Below are 23,869 nucleotides of genomic sequence, written 5' to 3' on the forward strand. Positions count from 1 at the left end.
TGAAGGGCCCCCACAAGTGTTAAAGCCCAGGGGCCCCTTACAGTGTTAATGCGGATGAAGACTGCAAGTGTCTTTATCACAATTCTGAGTTTATATCACACAATTCTGACTTTTCTGAGTAAGCGAGATATAAACTCAGAATTGCAAAATATAAACTTACATTTCTGAGAAAATTCTTCTGATTCATGATGATGCCTGGAATGTTGCCACCAGATGTTTATTTACAGTTTAGGGGTTGGACTATATTTGCTAAATTCTTGTAAAAGCTGCTAAAATCCCATCTGCATCGGTGGAACGCTGTCGTTAGCCGCAGTCTTCCAGCTGAGTTATTACACCGGTTTCCTAAATGGTTTCTGTAAGAGCTTTCCATTGTAATTGTTGGCTTTCTGGAGTGCTGAATATTGATCGCGCCGCTCTTTATTTTAATAACCCATGAGCATGCATCCTGGTAGTCATTGGTAGATACAGAAAATACCACAATTAACCACAAAAAGCAATTTATGTGTGTGTGTGTGTATGAGAAGAAAGAAAGTGAAGCCATACGGAAGAGGAGATGATAATGACAGCAATAATAGGATGAGGCCAGCCAAACAAGTAATCATATTTCATCACATAATAAGGATTGCATTTTTAATGATGCCTATAATTAATGTGAAAACTAATATGATGGCATAATCCAACAGTTCCTTCTTGTCCAACATGTTGATGCTCTCAAGAACAAGTGTTGGTACATTTGGAGTAAATGTACCAACAATATTAATGACCCATCTTTTTCACAGGGCGTATACCAATTTTTGTTTGTATCAAATGTTCTCTAGAATGAGCATGTCTCTCATTTTACTGTATTAATCTTTTATTTATTTCTGTTTGCATGAAGGATTTTTGCCCATTTTTACAGAATCTCAGTCAGAGGAATAGTTCACCCTAAAATGAAAATTAGCCGACGATTAGCTGAAAAAGCCATGCAAGATGCAGATGAGTTTGTTTTTTCATTAGAACAGATTTGGAGAAATTTATCATTACATAACTTGCTCAGCAATGGATCATCTGCAGTGAATGGGTGCCGTCAGAATAAGAGTCCAAACAGCTGATAAAAACATCACAATAATCCATGTCTTGTAAAGAGAAAAACGTTGCTTGTAAGGAGAAAATCCATCATTAAAAGATTTTCAAATTCAAACTGTTGCTTCTGGCTAATATACAAATCCATAATTCATAATAATGCTTCCTTTGGTGAAGAAGTTGTCTTGTCTGAATCAGGAGAGAAGCATTAGTCATGGACTTTTATTTTAGCCAGAAGCAGCAAACGTGCCTCCATTTTTTTGAGCATCATATGTGTGTACAGTCAGTTAATGAAGGTCTTTCCATAACCAGACTTTGGACACAAAACCCTCGTGTAATTTTGCACATCTGGATAATTAAACAAAGCGTCTTGTTCTGTTGTTCGGATGTGTATTAGGTGACCTATAGTGAGAACTGTTTTAAACATGTACCACCTACAATAATCAATTTCCACTTACACAACACAGGAAGCACCAGACAGATGGATCTGAGTGCAACACTCAGTATGTTCCTCATTTGTAAGTCACTTTAGATAAAAGCGTCTGCTGCATGAATTAACATAAATGTAGCATTAGAATAACCAAAAAAATAAGCACTTGACCCTTTATAATAAACAATGTGTGCTGTTATTGTTGTTTTCAGTGATGCACAATCTGTTTTTATCATGTGTTTTAGGATTTGAATCGCCAGTCTTGATATGAACGTCAAATCTCTGCTGATTATTTTATTTTATTTTGTTCAGTAGTAATTTGAAAGAGGTTCAAATATGTATGGCAGTCAAATAACCATAAACATATGCTTGAACAGTCATTTTATTTGTGAAAATGTCACCATACTCGCTCCTAAAACAAATGGCAACATCTTAACGTCTCCCTCTGGTGGGTGCAGTAGAATTAACTAGTCCTGGCTGTATAATACCCATGCTGAACATAAGTGCAAATATCCAACTTTTTGGCATGGGAATTGCTCAGACAATTTACTTTTCATACAAATCATTTTTCACTTTTATTTTCACTTTGCATGAGGTGCACTTATTACGTTGCATTTAGGTATCCACCTTATTTTTAACAGAAGAGAACGTGTGGCTAATGGCTATTAGTAAAATGTGTGAGGCTTCTGGTGTCATTCACTTCCAGTTATTTTACCTGTAAAAAACAGTCAGTTGTGCTGCTTGATATTGATATGATTAATATTATTTTAATTCAGATGAAGGCTGTAAATAGAGACATAAAGCAACCTCTGAACTGTGTTTGTTGAAGGCAGTGTTTTTAATGAACAATAGGTCTTCTAAATAAAGGAAACGGAGCGATGTAGGAAATGTTAATGCATGAAGTAGCCTATTCATTTGATTGTGTCAGTGTGGATGTTGTGTATAGCGAGATCAAAGACCAATTTTCATTCAAGGCTGGACAACTAACTAACTAATAGAGAGCAGGGTGATTTGAGCCTGTGGGGAAGTTGAGCCACCCCTTGTTTTTAGGCAACCTTAAACAAAATTGGTGATATGACCACACATATTTGAAGAGTTATCCATTTTACTTACCTCGTAATGGAGAGAGGCCCACGGGATAATCGGTAAGTAAAATATATATATATATATATCACAGATGTTTGTGCTTTAGGCAGTTATAATATGAGGCTATATTGTAGCTCTAAACTGCTCGAAGATACAAGTTTGTTAAAATGGTAGGAGTGGGCTAATTTGAACCACAACTCCTGGGGTAAATTGAACCAGCGGCTCACCCCTTCTATTGATTATAAAATATAATTTCACTGTAATTCTACATTATATTTCATTAATTTTCCATTTTAGACCAAACATTTTTTATTTTGATCTTTTTGTTGAACTTGATTGTGTTCTGGAAATTTTAAATAGGCCTTGTTTATGAAAATTGGCCATTGAGTTTTTGTGAAATTGATACAATTTATAAGTGGGATGCTAAGTACTATTAGCCCAGTTCTGTAAGGTCAATTGCAGCCCATCCATTGACTGATTGAAGAGGAAGAGGAAAAGGAAAGGACGTGACGTGTGAACACACACCTGGAGCAGTGGGCACCCGGGGAGCAGTTGGGGGTTCAGTGGTTGTGGTATCAAAGGTGGAGAGCGCGCTGGATATTCACCCCCCCCCCCCCCCCCCCCCTAAAATTCCTGCCAGACCTGAGACTCGAACCCACGACCTTTGGGTTACAAGTCCGACTCCCTATCTATTAGGTCATAACTGCCCCAGGTGAGGAAACCCCCTACGTGGATGGCAAGACTCACACACAGATTTTATAAAGTCAGTTTCATTGAATTTCTCTACCTTTGATATAGCATGAGGTGAAAAGGTTCAGTTTTACTCCTGCATAATCAGTGGCACAGTTTAACCCCATGTGGCCCAACTTACCCTCTCCCTACGCTCAGTTTACCCCTAACTGGGGGCAAGATGAACCAAGGGACCTTTTTTTGGAAAGCCATATTTTGAAAGCAGTTTATTTTAACTCCAAAGTGGTTATTCCCAAGGATGCACCACATCTTGAAATAGTAGCAATGTATCTTGTCTAAGAAGAGATTTAGCAGTATTTAAAAACCTATCCAAAAGCCATGCTTCTACTATAGTACTATCATTAAAAGATGGTGGTTTTTAGCAAGTGTGAAAGTCATCGTGTTCTCTATTGCCTGTGCTTCCTCTCGGAGCTGTTATCGGGTGTGAACACACCCAGCAGCACTGTTTACAAACACCAGGAAGAGATGACGTCACCCTGCAGGAGCACATGTTCTTCACGAACGCGCGCCCAGCTCCCTGTGCGCGTGCATGCTTCTACAGAAATGGCCTCTGCTTAACTTTTAAAAGACAGAGTGGGTGTTGTTCAAGGGAAGGGTCATTATCGCGCTCTGAGCGCTTGAATAAACGCGTTTGTTTTCATGACCTCCATACCCAAAACACACGCTGACGGCGCAAAGGATTATGGGGGACCCTGCGACTGCAGACGTGGCGAGGCGTAAAACACGGAGTGGATTTCAAGGGGACTTTACTCTAGACTTACTCAAAATCAGTAGGGCTCATTTCAGAGATACACTTTCTAGTTTCTAAAGACACATTATGATACGCTTTTATGAAGATGGATGCATGTCGGGTGAAAATGTGAACTATATATAAAAATGAGCTGAAACCTTTATTAATTATATTAAATCACATCTATGAATTATGAACTTCCGTTTTTGGCGACATTTTAAATATAGTATGAAATTAATTACATTCAGTTGTAAAGATGCTTTTATTGGTAAAATCGCTGCATGCACATTCAAATTCCCAAGCAAATAAAAAACATGAATAAAAATAATCATTATATATTGATTCTAAACTGTCTTTATTTTATTCATTATATTAGGCTAGATCATACTTTTTTTCTATATTCATTTTCATTTACATTTAGTCATTTAGCAAACGCTTTTATCCAAAAGAGCAATGGTATGCAAGTGCTAATAGCGAGTTATAACAAGTCTCAGTTAGCTTGCAAGATTTTATATATATACATATATATATGTGCACATAATGTATTATTGCCGTAATATTATAAAGCCGTTTCACGTCCAGGACAAACCTCCAGTCCAGTGTTGATAACTCTCCACACACATGCGTGTTGAGGCACAGCGCAACCGACCTTCAATCCGTCAAGCCATCCATATTCCCTATTTCATTGGTTGCGATTGAATTACCGCATCCACTTGCGCGTCTCTGATTGGCTCTCCTGCCTGTCAATCACAGAGCCCCCTCCACCAGCCCGCTTTGATTGGCTGAGGCCCCCTTCCCTTTCTCTGTGCGGTGAATCGCGGCGGTGGGTCGAGTCGCCGCCGCTGATGCTGGTGTCTCCGGTCGGGCACGTTTAACGTTTCACCACCCCTTCATATTTTCCATTCATATTGATCGTGCCCCGTCCCGTGTGTGCGGAAAGATAAAGATGGCAGCGGTGGCCCGCCTGGAGGGCCGCGAGTTTGAGTATGTGATGAAGAAGCGGTCGGTGACGGTGGGTCGGAACTCGTCGCAGGGCTCGGTGGACGTGAGCATGGGCCACTCGAGCTTCATCTCCCGCCGGCATCTGGAGATCTTCACCGCCGCCGCGGAGGACACGGGCTCCGGAGAGTTTTATCTGCGCTGTCTGGGCAAAAACGGGGTGTTCGTGGACGGGGTGTTTCTGCGGCGGGGGGCGCCACCCCTGCAGCTGCCGCGAGTGTGAGTTATTATAACCTTCATCTTCTCCATGCTCATTGTCTTCATCGTCTTCGCTGTTATTGTTGTTGTTGTGATGCAGCAGAACCGGGAGCACGTGCTAGTGTCCTTATGTTGCATTTTTTTTTCGTTTCGCTTTCAGAGCGCGCTGTGGCCGTGTCTCAAACCCTAGTGAGCTGCCTAGCTAGAGAGCATTCGCAGGCGTCATGTTGATGATCATTGTGTGCAGCTTCGTTTTTACGCGTGTGCGTGTGTGCAACGTTACGACTGCATGAAGCGTTTTTTTGGGGCGTGACAGACGTGGCGAGCATTTTTCATCAACAGGGGGCGAGTGCGGCGTTTTTGGACACCATACGTGCATGCAATATTTTGGGGGTGTCATAGGTGCATGTTGCAGCAGATTAGAGCATTGCATGCGCGTGTAGCAGCATTTTTGGGGGCATCATGGCTATTTAGATTTTTTTCAGGATATTGATTGCAACAGTTTGGAGTGTTATTGATATCAGCATAATGTTTGGTGCACCAATAGGTGCATGCAGCGTTTTGGGAGTCATAGGCACATGTTGCAGCAATTTTGGGGCATAGTAGGCATATGCAATAGCGTTTTGGGGGACATCATGGGTGCTTGCAGCACAGATTGGTTTGTTATAGGTACATGTAGTGTATGTGCATCATCACATGTAACTACATTTTTGGACATCACAGGCATGTGTAGCAACATTTTTGAGCAACAATGGGTGCATGCAGCATTTTGGGAGTCATAAGCACATGCAGCATTTTGGGGTGCATCATAGGTGCTTGCAGTGGTTTGGGGTCCCACAGGTGCATGCAATATGTTTGGGGTCCCACAGGTGCATGCAATATGTTTGGGCATCATCACAGATGCATGAAGCAGCATTTTGTGCATCACAGGTGCATTCTGTATTTTGTGACATATGCATGCAAATATCACCTGTTATATTTGTCAGAAATGTTCCTGAAAGAGAAACTGTGTTTTATGAAAGAATTAGTGTTGTTTTGTCTCACTTGGAGTGTAAACATACTGAGATGGTGAGAGTGTGTTAACAAGGAGTTGTGTCTTGATTATATGCATCGTATGCTCTTTGTTTCTTAAGTGCTATTCTTTTTTGGTGCATCTCAGAAAAGCACAGCCGGTTGGTTTGCTGTCAGCTGTTTCCATTTTCATTATTTGTTTGTCTTGAAGATGTCTGGGTGTGTTGACATTATCCTGAAGTCGACCTTTGGATGGTGCATTATCTCTTGTGCATGTCTGATTTGTATTAAGTCTCACTCACAGCTGGCCAGCGTATTTCTGATTGATTTTGAAGTGTAGATTTGTATCTCTCAGGTATCTTTTTTTCTTTTGTCGCATGACATCAAATCACAGCGTCGAGCACGACTGTAGTGCACACTTATCCCTTTGCTTTTTTTTAACACATGACCCACATATCTCAATATAACAACAAATCTGTTGCACCCTACAATGGCAGCCTTGAAATCAATTTTGTGCACAGCCATTTTCCGCCCTGCAAATCTTTGTGGAATTCAACACAGTTTTAAAAAGGCATATCACCTCAAGATGATCTTGATATGCGGTGTCACATTTAGATTGAAGTGAGCACATGCAGTTTGACTGATTAGCGCTTTCTCAATAAGGAAGCATGCATGTTTGATTGAGTCATATGGAGTTACAGAGAGATTATCTGATGTCTTTGTGCTGACAGACATGAAGTGGCAAAAAAAGGCTTTTTATAGCCAACATCTCTCTTTAAAGCTAGGGTTCTATAAAAATCTGTTTAATTTGAACCCAATTCCATTTGATTTTTCTAGTATCACTATAGGGCTAACATCTCCCATATCAAAAGTATTCCAGCTAGAGGAAACAGAAAGGTGCTTTAGGTGCAGTCTCTTGCATGCTGGAGTTAGTGTCATCAGTTTGTAGAAACTCTTTCAGGGTATCCTTGTCATGTCTTTAAGCTTAAAAGTTTTCAGTATCCCTCCAGTTGTTGGAAACATGTCCTATATCCTGAAACATTTACATTTTAAGTGCTTGAACCTTTGAGGAAAGCTCGCTGCCATCCGAATTTATCAGTACTTTCTGGAAGAATTCAAAAGTGAACTTGAGACGTTGAGGGTAGATTAAGTTGAGAGCGTAGATCAGTCTGAACAGCATTACAAATCCAAAGGAAATACTCTTTTAAGTATTGTAGCAGCTTCACACCATCTATCAAAACTCTGGCTCATCTTCTTTGGAAAGTCTCGGAGTGAATTCAGTGTTGCAGTCCTAAGGCATTAAAAAAAAAAAAAAACCCTCAAGAACAACAAATATTGGCAATATACAGTCTGGCAATATATGTTTAGGTCCGTACAAAGAAAAGTGTATATATACTAACCTGGAATTCTTTGACTATTGTCATGTCCTCATTGAGGTACACACACACACACACACACACACACTCTCTCGTTTGATGTGTGTCACCACACATTGACAAACATTAAAAACCTATTTAAAAAATGGCACAATAATAAAAACTGATAAGTTCAATCATTGTAATTAGTTCTAAAGAAATGAAATGCAATCAACCACACCTTGTCTGCAACTGGCATGATGTGTTATATCTTCTGTGTAGAAGCGTCTCCTTTGCCGCTGAACACCTCATGTAGATTAGCACTTCATACACTCACATATATAAAAGTCAAAAAAGGGAGAGAAAACCTCAATACTTTTGCAAAGAAATTAGTAAAGTTTAGTTAACAAAAAAAAAAAAAAACTTGATAATGCCATAACTAAGTGATTATCCCACACTGGAGTCAATGTTGAAATTATATCACGACGATGATGTGTCTGAAATAGTAAAGACGACATATTGTTTGAGTTTTGTAATGAAATTACAATGCAGCATGAAATTAATGCATATTCCACTTCATTAATGTGATTTGTTGAACTTCTATATGCATCTTTCATACACTTGTTGCCATAACGTTTTTTTTTTTTTTTATATTAGCAAAGTGATGTGTACGTCGAGATGACAAAGCTATCATAAATAAAAAAAAACATGCGTAATTTGCCTAAAATGATGCATAGTCAGTCAAAAATGATCCAAGTTATAAATATTTGTAAACAATTTGTTTTTTGAGAAATCACGTAAAGGTTTGCACGCAGATAACTTTTATGCTTAACGTTAGATGAGTGCGTGAAAGTGAAGTGTAACTTTACTTCGAGATAACAAATCTGTTTAAAATCTGTGTTTAAAAAACATGCACGCTTAATCTGCCTCAATGCAAAAATAATGCACATAGTCGACAGTATAGCCTATCTTTACAAATGATCAAAGAAGCAGGGAAGGCGAATGCCTAACGTTAGTTCATTCGAAGAAAGTGTAGGCATGGCGAAACTATTAAATCATACAAATATATAACGTTTAAGTCTAAATCACTTACAAATAAAGAAAATATCTTACCTTGTATAATCTCCACAGCCATTCTTAATCTTCCTTATCGCTGCGTTGCAGTCGTGCCTTCATCGACTTTCAGTTGTTTTTTTTTTTTATCTAATATGCGCAGCATCCGCTTTTGCACATTACGGCAACAAATTAGGTATAGTGTATGTAATTTGATCAGGTTTGTCTCGGATATATTACATTCATGTTGAGAGAAAGTAATTACGAAAAATAAAGTTATTTTAACCCTTTTGAAATAAAGTTTATTTAAATTGTTTGCTTAATTTCAATTACTGGCAAGAATCATTTTTTTGAGTGCATGCACGAAAAGCTTGGAAAAGGAAAACTTGAAATCGCATCATATGACCCCTTTAATCATCCACATTTTGCAGAATTCCATGACCATTCCATTTTTTATGCCTTTTATCCAAAGTGACTTAAAGGGATAGTTCACCCCAAAAATGTTAATTGTCATCATTTGGTAACACTTTATTTTGATAGTCCACTTTAGTCATTCTACTAACAGTGAGTAACTTTGAAACTACATGTCAGCTAGCAGTCATTACAGTATTAGTGACTGTCTGCTTAATATCTTCTAATCTTGTTGGGTCTACAACATACTGACTATTAGAAACTTTGCAAGTATATGTCAACTTAGTCTACTAACCCTAAACCTACCCTACTGAGAGATAGTAGGCATGTAGTTGCTAATTAATGAGAATTAGTTGACATGTTGTTACTTATGGTTAGTAGAATGTCTAAACTGGACCATCAAAATAAAGTGTAACCCATCATTTACTCACCATTAATTTATTCCAAATCTGTATGTTTCTTTCAGTTGTAGAATACTGGTAACCAAACAGCTGACTGTAGCCATTGGCTTGCGTAGTATGGGAAAAATGACTATGGAGGTCAATGGATACCGTCAACGGTTTGATCACCAACATTCTTCAAAATATCTTCTTTTCTGTTCAGCAGAAGAAAGAAACTCATACAGGTTTGGAACAACTTGAGGGTGAGGAAATGATGACAAAATTGACATTTTTGGGGTTAACTGTTCCTGTAAATTGCACTCAAATACGTTTGATATATATTCAAGGTATATTCCCTGGGACTCTAACCCATCACCTGAGCATTGCTTGGCTTATAATGGATTGCTTGTAGATGACTGCACTAAAATGGCTTGCAACATGAGTTTGTTTATAAATGCCGGTCCCTAACCAGCAGTTTTGCGTGTCTTTAAAGTTGGTAGTGCACTGGATGTTGTGCTAATTAAACTGCCTCTTCTCTGAAGATTAGAAAAGAGCCATGTCCACATACTGTAATTAGCAAAAATCAATCTGTCGCACCCGCTGAGACATGCAGGACGTCCAGATGGTTTGTATGGACTATAATGGACAGCGCGTTTGAGGTAGAGACGCTTTGAGTTACAATATTGATCAAGAAGCTAAAGAGCATTTAATTAATGCAGTTTCGCTGCGATTGGCTCTCTGTCAGCACAAAGAGCTGCTGACGTTTCCACAGATGAAATGACAGAAACCACATTTTTCCAGCATTTTTGTCCACTTTGTTAGGGAAAATCAGCATAATGGTTCAAACATGGTGAAATGTGAAAGTACTTGTAATGCACATGTAATCACACTGCTGAGTCTTGTCTTAATGCCGCAGTCAAACACTGATGCTATCCCAAATCAATCCAGGTGTTGTTTTCTCCCAGTGTTTCTGTGATTTATTGTGATGGTTTTCTTTGAGGAGAAGCTCTTTGGTTTGTAATATGTTATAAGACTATGCTAAACAAATGCACTTTGGCTGAACCCAGAGAAAGCCAAACACTGACCTTCTGGAAAGAAACAGACAGTCGTCTCTGAGGGAGTTTGCGCTGTCTCGGAGAACGCTGGGAATCCACTGATTGCAATGAAGATGTAGAGAATTTACAACTAAATAATTGTCAGTCTTTAGTACAGAGATTCACTTGTTTTGTGTTACATGGTAAGCTATTTTTTTTGTATTTTATATTTATAAAATGATCAACTAGAGATTAATCTGCAAGTGTAAATAGAAAATATTCACATGTGTGCAACAATACAACAATAAACACCAATAATTATCTTCATACACACACACTTCTCTATTTTAGCCTGTTTATATATCAATTTTTACATTTTATACATTTCAATGTTAAAAAATACCAAATTAATTGCTAATGACTTTATATTATATTTATTTATGCATCATTTTATAGGTTAAAAATGTCTTCGCAGTTTTTGTAATCCTGTTTTTTCCTCTAAGTCTAGGTTTGCTGTCATGGCTGTAGACAAAGCTAACGCTGGATGAGTGATTCAGGTTTTAATATCTGTTATAAAACAGCGTAGTGACTTTTTTCCTGTTGTAAGGCGTTGAGTCACTGGGAATGGGGTTGTTTCTGTCTGGAAAGCGTTAGGGTTTGGTACTTTGGTCTGTCTTTGAGCACATACACCCCTGCCAATGACGTAATCTCGTTTTAGACTCGACTCAGTCCTCCTTTGCTGTAGATGTTGTATGCATATTGTGAAGCTTAACAGGCTGAAAATATTTCATCTATTATTTTATTCTGTTGTCATTATTACAGATTGATAATGTAGCAACGTTTGCTTGGTGTATTTGCAAAAAAAAAAACACTCGCCACATCAAAGACTTCTACGTCTCTTCTGACATAAAACCAGTGAGTTCCTTCATGATTTTGTTTGATTGACTAACATGAAATACATTTCAATAATAATGCATCATGTTGCGGTTACGTTTTGCTAAATGAACATGCGTTTTCTGTCAAGTCATCTTTATTTATATAGATTTGTACATTTTGGGAATTTCTCTTAAGCAATTTTGTAATGAATTGAATTAAGAATGATTTAGGAAGTTTATTATTTTGGGATAAACATTGGTTTTTTGAAAAGCTAAAAATGAATTGAATTGAAAGTGATCCAGAAAGTGGGCAATCGACAGGCAGGATAGATTAAGTTTCGTTTGCTACATCTGAACGTGTTAACCGTGTCTTATTGTTTCTGAACTCAGTTTGTAAAGAGTGGAAGTGTTGCGTGGCGCAGACCGATGATAGTCTGAATACTCCCTCAGTAGTCAAATACCTTCAGTGCCATTAAAGTGAAAACTTTCACTGTTTTACTATGGTAAAAGCTGTAGCGTGTCACAGGAATATAATGGGGGAAAAACGTTTTGCCAAAACTTGAGTGTTTAAATCTTTTCACTGTTACTTTACAGCCACTGTTTTTTGGAACGTTACCAAGAAAAACAAAGCAAAGTTTTGGTTGCTTGGGTAAACCACGCTTCCTGTGTGAAATCTGTAGAGTATTTTTTGTAGAAACTGTTCTGGTGCTTTGTGTTTTGTGGGTAAGATGCAAGGAGATATGCAGGAACAAGTCTGTTTGGGTTTCACACACACCCACCACCCACAGGGAGGAATGTGAGGGCTTGAGATCCCAGCATTCCTGTTTTAAAGAGCGCCTCGTAGTTGCCATGATGGGATTGTGCTCTGAATGGCTGCCTGGAGCAGAAACACATTTAACATTCAGTCCTGAATAATCTAATTACAATTTGCATGAACGGAACAATTGTTGGATGTCTGACAAAAACAGCTGGGAAAGTTAATGAGTGTTTATTGAAAAGAGTCTCAATATTGTACATGAATAATTATTTTCTTCCCTGACATGCATTTGTTAAGAACTAGTACATTTTTAAGTTTATAAACGAGTTCTGTTGTAATTAACAAGTGTCAGTGCTGGAAACTAAGTGTTTATGTAAATGTTGATGGTCAAAGAGATATGATAATAAGTCATATATTTTTATCTTTGAAATGCAAGTAAAATATTTTTCCAAAAATCTTTGTCACTATATTTAAAGTCCAGATGACTAAAACTTAGAAGATCCAAAAAAAGGGGTTTCTGTAGCTCTAAAAAAGGTCTTAAAAAGTATGCCGATATTTTTCAAATCCCTTTGAAACAAGTCTACTGTGCAGAAATTATAAAGTTTATTTTTAATTTTGGTTAATTTTGAGCAAAAACTGATTTGCGAGATGTAATAAACTTTATTACAGTTCTTTTATTTTTTAGTTTTTGAAGGAGAGTACATTGAAATCCTTGAAAATAACTAATAAAAACAATCTCTGCTGGTTTTTTTTTGTTTTTTTGTCAGAAGAAATGTAAAAAATCTTTTAAAGCTCCTTATATTTAAGTTTTCATAATCCTTTTGAAAAAAATAAAATTACAAATTACTCAATAAATCTGTAAATATTAAACTATTTAATTTACAAGTGTCATGTTTGTGATGTTTATTCATGTAAGCTATAGATTCTGACCTTTTAAATCAAAACAGATTCATCATTTTATGACATCGATACTGCTCTGTTTATTCAGAGACACAAGTATCTTAATGATATTTGTATATTTTACTTTCATTTTATTACAAGTAGGCCAACAGCGCCCCCTAAATAAATGAAACGTCTTACCGGACAGGCATTAGGACCCGGGGGAGGCTGCCGCTGCTGCTACTGTACTCGCTAGAAATGGTTGACTCTCTCACACACCGGGCGCCGCCTCATTCTGTATACATTGTCAAATTAAATGTGGCGATCCACAACAGTGAATGGAAACATTATTCGGGCAAAATTTTGTTTCAAGAATGACCACACTGCTGATGTGATCTTATCACATCCTGAGCGCACGTGAGCTATCCGTCTTATCGGCAAGATATATTGGCATTTTTTTTCAAATCGGCCCATTGCCGATATTTACATTTTAAGCCATTATCAACCGATTCCGATAACATTCTGATAATATCGTGCATCCCTATTAAAAAGTATTAATTTGCCCCTTTCACAAATTAAGGCCGTAAAAGTATTAAATTTGAGCAGAAAGTTTTCAATTCAAGTCGTGGCATTAAGACCAAGTAAAGAAAATAAATGTCTGCCTTCATTTAACCTGCAGAAACCATGCTTGTTTTAAGTATTGATAGTGAAGAGTAGGGCTGAAACGGTTCAAATTATGTGCTTCGAAGAATCGTTTAGTCCATTTACTAGGGATGCACTGAATTTTCGGCCGCCAAAAATATATTCTACTTTGCGTAAATCATTGTTCAGGTTTCACTCTCTTCCAGCCGTCATCACTGCTCCGTGTGATGCTCCGTTCAATATTCCGCTCTATGAATGTGCATTCTGCTCATTTAACGCTCATGCTCACCAGAAAAGCTAAGTCCGCTCAAATAACGCGCGCCAACAAGAAATTTCTATGTAGTATACTTGTTCCTGCTTGCAGTAGCGCTACTGTGCTGTAGTACAGCTGTAACGTTACTGGGCAACCCTGGTTAAATCTCCTTCACTGATCTGCTGCTTCCGCTACGCTCTGCTTACATGCACTGATAATAATAGCTTTGCCAGGGTTTTTACATGTTTACTTGATATTTCTTTACACAGAATCATTCAACCCATCAAAACAATGAAGACATTGCAGCAGAAATATATTTGTTCAGCAGAATGTACATACTACCACTACTAAAATTATGAAAACTTTTATTTTTTAAGGAATGATCACACAACATTTCTTCTACGTTTGAATTTTAATAGTAAATCCCCTTTTGTTTTCCAAAAAGTTTAAATTTTCAATACTATAAAGATAAATGAAATTAATGTTTTATGCCTTTGTTTGAGAACCAGATACACAACACAGAATTTCTGAGGAAAAAGAAAACATTTCATAAGGCTGTTTTAAGAATAAATAACATTAGGTGAGAGAAAATAAAGCATAACTTTATAATTGTCATTTTCTTTAATCATAGCTATAAATATTATATGCGTTTAAAAAGTGTTTGTTTCAGCCAGTTGATCATGATCAGTACCACCTCCGCCGAATCTTGAGAAAGGAAAAACCGTTTGCAGGACTATATATTATTTGGATAATTAGTCAAAAACAACAACAACAGTAGTTATGTCTGATTCGCTTAGAACTGAATAAAAATAATACATTGATATTTAATATTAATATATTTTCTGTCCAATTTTCTTTAAATGAAAGTGTGGTTATTTTATTGGCTTGTGTTTTTAAAATTCTGTGTCATTAAAATTGAGTTAAATTAAAAAGTTTTACAAAATTACTTTATTTAATAAAATAAATAATTATTACGAAGCATTTTCGGTTTTGGTTTTCGACCAAGCAGAATTCTCAGTTTCGGCCCAGAATTTTCATTTCGGTGCATCCCTACCATTTACTGTAACTGCATACGGAGCACTGTGTTTGCAACTGCATGCTCCTTTAAAGGATCACACACACACACACACACACACACCACTATGCAGAGAGACGTTTAAGAGGGTTCATTCTCCACATAACTTTAAATTCATGTTGCTGAAAAATGTGGTAAGAAATTTAATGTGTATGGACTCTTGTTTTTGTTCCACGTTAGCTTCCTGTCCACTAATTTTTGCCTCTTACAAAAGCCACAAGGCCTTCTAAGAATACAGTAAAGGCTTATGTCATGCCTGAGCTGTAGTTAGACTGAAACTTGAAAGTTAAGTTGCACATTGTTTAGGTTTTATTATTTCTTTTTTAAAGATCATTATTTGGTGTAACAGAATATGTTGACATGCTTTAATGTTCAAAAAACACATTATTTTTTTAAATACTGTACATTATTGTAGGTCCTCTATGCCCTGCCTCTCTCAAACGCTTCGTTTTCTACAAAGTCCCTCCTTCCATCCTATACTTATGAATGGGAATCACTCCTATACTTATGAATGGGAATCACTCCTATACTTATGAATGAGAGAAACTAACGCGCAATATGGCAGAATAGTCCTGCCTTCTAAATGAAAGAGCCAATGGTTGATTGGTAAAGTCATTGCGTCACTGCAGCGGCCGTTAGAAGCTCCGGTTCCCATAGAAACCTGAGGCTGAACCAGCGCAGTCATAAGTGCATTGGAACTATGCATGCGCACTGGCTGGTCTAGCCTGAAAAATAAGCTTTTAAAATGCTATTTGAGCATAAGAAACAACATTCATGGGGCAGTTAATTTCAGATTTTGTTGCTGATTTGAAATATGTAATTTAATCATGAATTCAGCAAGCAGTTTTTGAGATTCTCCCATTCATTTAGATTGCACTTGGTCTTGTTTGAGCTGCCCGGAGGCGTTGAAGTGAACAGACTTTCCTTGAAAGGGACTTTGGTGTTAGTTGTTTTGTTGCTTTTTTGATAAAATCGTCATTTACTGAATTAAATTAGTGTTAGTGTGTTTTAAGGAAAGAAAACTAAAAATAACGCATAAAAATAGAAATTATCCAAAGATACACAAATAAAATAACTTTATGAACAATTGACATGAAAGGTAGGGTAGGCGATTTCAGAGAAGCTAGCGATAGCAAGCTAGTTTTGAAAACATAAGATCCCACCCTCCCTGGAAATCAGTCTCCAAAGCCATGCCTCCTCCAAAACACATGAACACACACAGACAGAGAAGAGGCTAAGCAATGCTGTCAAATTACCTCATTACTGAAAAAACTTTACAGTACAAAGTACATAATATAACGCCTTCCATTCTTGCTCAATCTGCAGTAGCGCAATGGAACGTGCTGATGTTTGTGTGAACAGGGTGCTCAGAGGTATGCAAATACATACGTTGACAGGCAGGTAGGACAGCCTGTCGTTGCCCTCGGACTGAGGGATATAATTGGACAAGCATTTTATGGTCCTATGCCTTCCACAGACACAAGTACATTTAAACCACTTAACTTTGTGATTGCTATCAGGATGTGAAGAGACTTTCTACCAGCATGACTTTTTTTTGTTGTTGTTTTTTACCAAATCACTTACCCTACCTTTAAGTAAACTAAAATTTAAAGTAAAGTGTCAATCACATAAGCAATAAAAACTGATTTCAGATTAGCACAGCTTTTTCTCACGGCTTTAGTTTCTTAAAGTTGAGTCCGGATGTTGGCTGTAACTTGACTCAGGACGGTGTTTATTCCAGACACGTACGAATGCCGTCTCTGTCCTTGAACGAAGGCAGAATGAAATCCTTCTTTCATTTGTTAGTGAATAAGCAGGATTCGAGATAATTGAAGACGCTGGGTGTGATTGGTGTGCATGTGTGCTGGCCTGTGTGCCAGGTCTGCAGGGGCCTGGCGCAAACTTTAGTACAAGGTTTGGCACAGAAACACTGCGCCCAGTGCCAACCATATGGGTTGTGACGCCGACTGGCCCTCATCCACCACTGAGGAAAATCTCTCCACCATTTTTGAACTCCTTAAAGGGGGCGCTTGTGTTCTTTATGTACCAGTTTTGATGTGTTTTCTTTCCCTTTTGTCCTCTCAGCTTAACAAGTAGTTGTTTATGAATTAAACTGATATAAATGTCTTTCTACAGCAGTGTCAAGAATTCATAACTTGGAAAAACTTGAAGCAATGCTTACTTAGCCTAATTGAGAAAGATTAGAAGAGTACATGCACTTAATGTTATTTTAATATTGTTATAATCATTTGGAAGAAGTATTTGGGATTTTATTAATGCATTCAATTATCTATTCATTATTTAGTTTGCAGTGGAATGAAAACTAAATGCATCAGATTCAGCGAACTGATTCAAAACAATTGATTAAAAAATGTAAATCTCTGTTTCTTAAATTTAAATGTCTGTAAATATTGCTGTTTGTTGCTATAATAAATATAATTAGTATTGTGAGATATAGTGAATCAGTATCAAAAAGCCAAAATAGGAAGATGTAATATTCATATTAATTTATATATTTAATTTTTCATTGTATTTAAATATTAATGGAAAATAAATAAAAATATTTATTAAAATTAATGAATAGAAATATTATATTTTATTAGTTTATAAATATGATATTTATATTTAGCTTTTTTAATGAAGGGATTTTTCAATTGCATTTTGTAAGAATTGTGATTTATTAGTACATTTGATTAATTATTGAACATGATTATTGTAATGCTGTGCTTCATGAGTAGCATTGCTAAAATAACTGGTTTCTGTGTGAGCTGCTTATGTTTTGGTGGGTGAAGTGACTTGTTTACTCGTGGGGCTGTTAGTGTTAACACTGAATATTAGTTCGCCAAGGGGTGGTTAATTTTAGCATCACTTGGAGACCTCCTTATACTCCTGGGCTTTATTGCCACAGTCATCTTAGTCAAAGAAAATTTCTGTTTGACGCACATTAACAGTGTTTACATGCATTTAATAAACCGATTGCACTTATTGAACTGACTGCACATATAAATAGGGCTGGGTATGGTTAAAAAAAAATCGATTTTCGGTTCCTGAACGATTTACACTAGTGCGTGTTCATTTTAAAACGCATAGCTCAGACAGAATCATCATTTATATTCATTTATTCTTGGTTGTTAAAGACTTCAAGAAATTGAAAATCTTTGTTTTAGCGTTTTATTTTTCTTTCACCATATGTTTTATTGTTATTAAATTCTGTGTTGTAGTATGTCTAATTATTTGAATGCATAAAAAGTACTTAGTTTATTCAAATTTATTCTTAAAATAGCCTTATGAAATGTTTTCTTTTTCCTCAGAAATTCTGTGTTCTGTATCTGGTTTTCAAATAAAGGCATAAAACATTAATTTAATTTCTCTTTTAAGGCGAGACACTGCAGGTGAATAGGGTAAAAAAAATAACTAATAGTTATCACCTTACTTACCTAGTTGGTCATTTTTTGTATTACAAGCTTTCTAAAATGGTAGGTTTAAATATGGTATCGAAATTTGGTACCGAACGACAAGAAGTTTTTCAGTACTAGGTGGTATCGAGGCAATTCGGTCGGTGCCTAAAACGTATCGAACTCTAGACCCAGCCCTAAATATAAACATTCTAAACTGAAAGTTTCTCTTTCTTTGCGTGTTTTTGTGATTTCAGTTTGCACGTAAACACCTTTAATGTACTTGTTCACTAGGATTTATTTGTAAAACATGAGCTGAATGTATTTCTGTGTTAATTGTTTGTAAAAACATTCACGTATGTATTGATATTATGATTTCAGACCCCTCTTTAAATGTTAAATGCCCTCTTCTCTATCTCCACCCATGTGTTTTGGAAGCATGAAGCTTTGTTTTGGCCGCAGATGTGGTTCTTAGGTTCATGTTGATGCTTGTTCGATCCATAACGATTATGTCTCTTAAGTTGCATAATCACTTTCCTCTCTTTCTCAGGTGCACGTTTCGGTTCCCCAGTACAAACATCAAGATCTCGTTCACTGCGCTGGCGAGCGTCAAGCGTGAGAAGCAGGAACTGGAGTCTCCGGTGAAAGTGGTTCAGCCACAGATCTCCCCTTTAACCATTAACATCCCAGATAACATCGCTCACCTCATGAGCCCCCTGCCCTCGCCCACCGGCACCATCAGGTACAAACACTTTATAAACAACACACACCATCAGGAAACACTTCATTACCAACACACACCATCAGGTACAAACACTTCTTTACCAACACACACCGTCAGGAAACACTTCATTACCAACACACACCAGCAGGTACAAACACTTTATAAACAACACACACCATCAGGAAACACTTCATTACCAACACACACCATCAGGTACAAACACTTCTTTACCAACACACACCATCAGGAAACACTTCATTACCAACACACACCATCAGGTACAAACACTTCTTTACCAACACACACCATCAGGAAACACTTCATTACGAACACACACCATCAGGTACAAACACTTCATTACCAACACACACCATCAGGTACAAACACTTCTTTACCAACACACACCATCAGGTACAAACACTTCATTACCAACACACACCATCAGGAAACACTTCATTACCAACACACACCAGCAGGTACAAACACTTTATAAACAACACACACCATCAGGAAACACTTCATTACCAACACACACCATCAGGTACAAACACTTCTTTACCAACACACACCGTCAGGAAACACTTCATTACCAACACACACCAGCAGGTACAAACACTTTATAAACAACACACACCATCAGGAAACACTTCATTACCAACACACACCATCAGGTACAAACACTTCTTTACCAACACACACCATCAGGAAACACTTCATTACCAACACACACCATCAGGTACAAACACTTCTTTACCAACACACACCATCAGGAAACACTTCATTACGAACACACACCATCAGGTACAAACACTTCATTACCAACACACACCATCAGGTACAAACACTTCTTTACCAACACACACCATCAGGTACAAACACTTCATTACCAACACACACCATCAGGAAACACTTCATTACCAACACACACCAGCAGGTACAAACACTTTATAAACAACACACACCATCAGGAAACACTTCATTACCAACGCACACCATCAGGTACAAACACTTCTTTACCAACACACACTATCAGGAAACACTTTATAAACAACACACACCATCAGGTACAAACACTTCATTACCAACACACACCATCAGGAAACACTTATTTACCAACACACACCATCAGGAAACACTTCATTACCAACACACACCATCAGATACAAACACTTCATTACCAACACACACCATCAGGTACAAACACTTCATTACCAACACACACCATCAGGTACAAACACTTCTTTACCAACACACACCATCAGGTACAAACACTTCATTACCAACACACACCATCAGGTACAAACACTTCTTTACCAACACACACCATCAGGAAACACTTCATTACCAACACACACCATCAGGAAACACTTCATTACCAACACACACCATCAGATACAAACACTTCATTACGAACACACACCATCAGGTACAAACACTTCATTACCAACACACACCATCAGGTACAAACACTTCTTTACCAACACACACCATCAGGTACAAACACTTCATTACCAACACACACCATCAGGTACAAACACTTCTTTACCAACACACACCATCAGGTACAAACACTTCATTACCAACACACACCATCAGGTACAAACACTTCTTTACCAACACACACCATCAGGAAACACTTCATTACCAACACACACCATCAGGAAACACTTCATTACCAACACACACCATCAGATACAAACACTTCATTACCAACACACACCATCAGGTACAAACACTTCATTACCAACACACACCATCAGGTACAAACACTTCTTTACCAACACACACCATCAGGTACAAACACTTCATTACCAACACACACCATCAGGTACAAACACTTCTTTACCAACACACACCATCAGGTACAAACACTTCATTACCAACACACACCATCAGGTACAAACACTTATAATAATAATAATAATTTGTTTTTATTTGTCACATACACAATTATACAGAGTATAACCAGCAGTGAAATGTGTGCTCTGCATTTAACCCATCCAAGTGTACACTCAGTAGCGAACATACACCCGGAGCAGTGGGCAGCCAACGCTGCGGCGCCCGGGGAGCAGTTGGGGGTTCGGTGCCTTGCTCAAGGGTCTCACCTCAGTCGTGGTATTGAGGGTGGAGAAAGTGTTGGTTATTCACTCCCCCACCTACAATCCCTGCCGGACCTGAAACTCGAACCCACAACCTTCGGGTTACAAGTCCAACTCTCTATCCACTAGGCCACGACTGCCCCCACTTCTTTACCAACACACACCATCAGGTACAAACACTTCTTTACCAACACACACCATCAGGAAACACTTCATTACCAACACACACCATCAGGTACAAACACTTCATTACCAACACACACCATCAGGGACAAACACTTCATTACCAACACACCGTCAGGGACAAACACTTCATTACCAACACACACCATCAGGTACAAACACTTCATTACCAACACACACCGTCAGGGACAAACACTTCATTACCAACACACACCATCAGGGACAAACACTTCATTACCAACACACACCATCAGGTACAAACACTTCATTACCAACACACACCGTCAGGGACAAACACTTCATTACCAAAACACACCGTCCGGTACAAACACTTCATTACCAACACACACCGTCAGGGACAAACACTTCTTTACCAACAGACACCGTCAGGTACAAACACTTCTTTACCAACACACACCATCAGGAAACACTTCTTTACCAACACACACCATCGGGAAACACTTCTTTACCAACACACACCATCAGGTACAAACACTTCATTACCAACACACACCATCAGGTACAAACACTTCTTTACCAACACACACCATCAGGTACAAACACTTCATTACCAACACACACCATCAGGTACAAACACTTCTTTACCAACACACACCATCAGGAAACACTTCATTACCAACACACACCATCAGGAAACACTTCATTACCAACACACACCATCAGATACAAACACTTCATTACCAACACACACCATCAGGTACAAACACTTCATTACCAACACACACCATCAGGTACAAACACTTCTTTACCAACACACACCATCAGGTACAAACACTTCATTACCAACACACACCATCAGGTACAAACACTTCTTTACCAACACACACCATCAGGTACAAACACTTCATTACCAACACACACCATCAGGTACAAACACTTCTTTACCAACACACACCATCAGGAAACACTTCATTACCAACACACACCATCAGGAAACACTTCATTACCAACACACACCATCAGATACAAACACTTCATTACGAACACACACCATCAGGTACAAACACTTCATTACCAACACACACCATCAGGTACAAACACTTCTTTACCAACACACACCATCAGGTACAAACACTTCATTACCAACACACACCATCAGGTACAAACACTTCTTTACCAACACACACCATCAGGTACAAACACTTCATTACCAACACACACCATCAGGTACAAACACTTATAATAATAATAATAATAATAATAATAATAATAATAATAATAATAATTTGTTTTTATTTGTCACATACACAATTATACAGAGTATAACCAGCAGTGAAATGTGTGCTCTGCATTTAACCCATCCAAGTGTACACTCAGTAGCGAACATACACCCGGAGCAGTGGGCAGCCAACGCTGCGGCGCCCGGGGAGCAGTTGGGGGTTCGGTGCCTTGCTCAAGGGTCTCACCTCAGTCGTGGTATTGAGGGTGGAGAAAGTGTTGGTTATTCACTCCCCCACCTACAATCCCTGCCGGACCTGAAACTCGAACCCACAACCTTCGGGTTACAAGTCCAACTCTCTATCCACTAGGCCACGACTGCCCCCACTTCTTTACCAACACACACCATCAGGTACAAACACTTCTTTACCAACACACACCATCAGGAAACTCTTCTTTACCAACACACACCATCAGGAAACACTTCATTACCAACACACACCATCAGATACAAACACTTCATTACCAACACACACCGTCAGGGACAAACACTTCATTACCAACACACACCATCAGGTACAAACACTTCATTACCAACACACACCATCAGGGACAAACACTTCATTACCAACACACACCATCAGGGACAAACACTTCATTACCAACACACACCATCAGGTACAAACACTTCATTACCAACACACACCGTCAGGGACAAACACTTCATTACCAACACACACCATCAGGTACAAACACTTCATTACCAACACACACCATCAGGGACAAACACTTCATTACCAACACACACCGTCAGGGACAAACACTTCATTACCAACACACACCATCAGGTACAAACACTTCATTACCAACACACACCGTCAGGGACAAACACTTCATTACCAACACACACCATCAGGGACAAACACTTCATTACCAACACACACCATCAGGTACAAACACTTCATTACCAACACACACCGTCAGGGACAAACACTTCATTACCAAAACACACCGTCCGGTACAAACACTTCATTACCAACACACACCGTCAGGGACAAACACTTCTTTACCAACAGACACCGTCAGGTACAAACACTTCTTTACCAACACACACCATCAGGAAACACTTCTTTACCAACACACACCATCGGGAAACACTTCTTTACCAACACACACCATCAACACTGGCTGAATGATAAGATATAATTCATAGCAGAATGATATGAAAGCTTTGTTTATTTTATTTTATTAAAGTTTTCAAGTGCATTTGGAACAGAAGCGGTGACGTTCTCTTTCATTTTGAGTTGGT

General features: G+C 38.2%; 1 protein-coding gene across 1 annotated transcript in view; it reads left to right on the forward strand.

Annotated features, from left to right (window-relative positions):
* The first annotated feature begins 4,309 nt into the window (after positions 1 to 4,309).
* The window catches only part of foxk2b (forkhead box K2b), a 28,062-nt gene continuing 8,502 nt past the window's right edge, over positions 4,310 to 23,869 (forward strand). The window contains exons 1-2 of the mRNA XM_079394150.1: positions 4,310 to 5,276; positions 18,926 to 19,117. Coding sequence (XP_079250276.1) covers positions 5,005 to 5,276; positions 18,926 to 19,117 — 464 coding nt within the window. The 5' untranslated portion in view covers positions 4,310 to 5,004. The remainder of the gene's footprint in view (positions 5,277 to 18,925; positions 19,118 to 23,869) is intronic.

Source organism: Barbus barbus (genome assembly GCF_936440315.1).
Source record: "Barbus barbus genome assembly, chromosome: 3".
Lineage (NCBI taxonomy): Eukaryota > Metazoa > Chordata > Actinopteri > Cypriniformes > Cyprinidae > Barbus > Barbus barbus.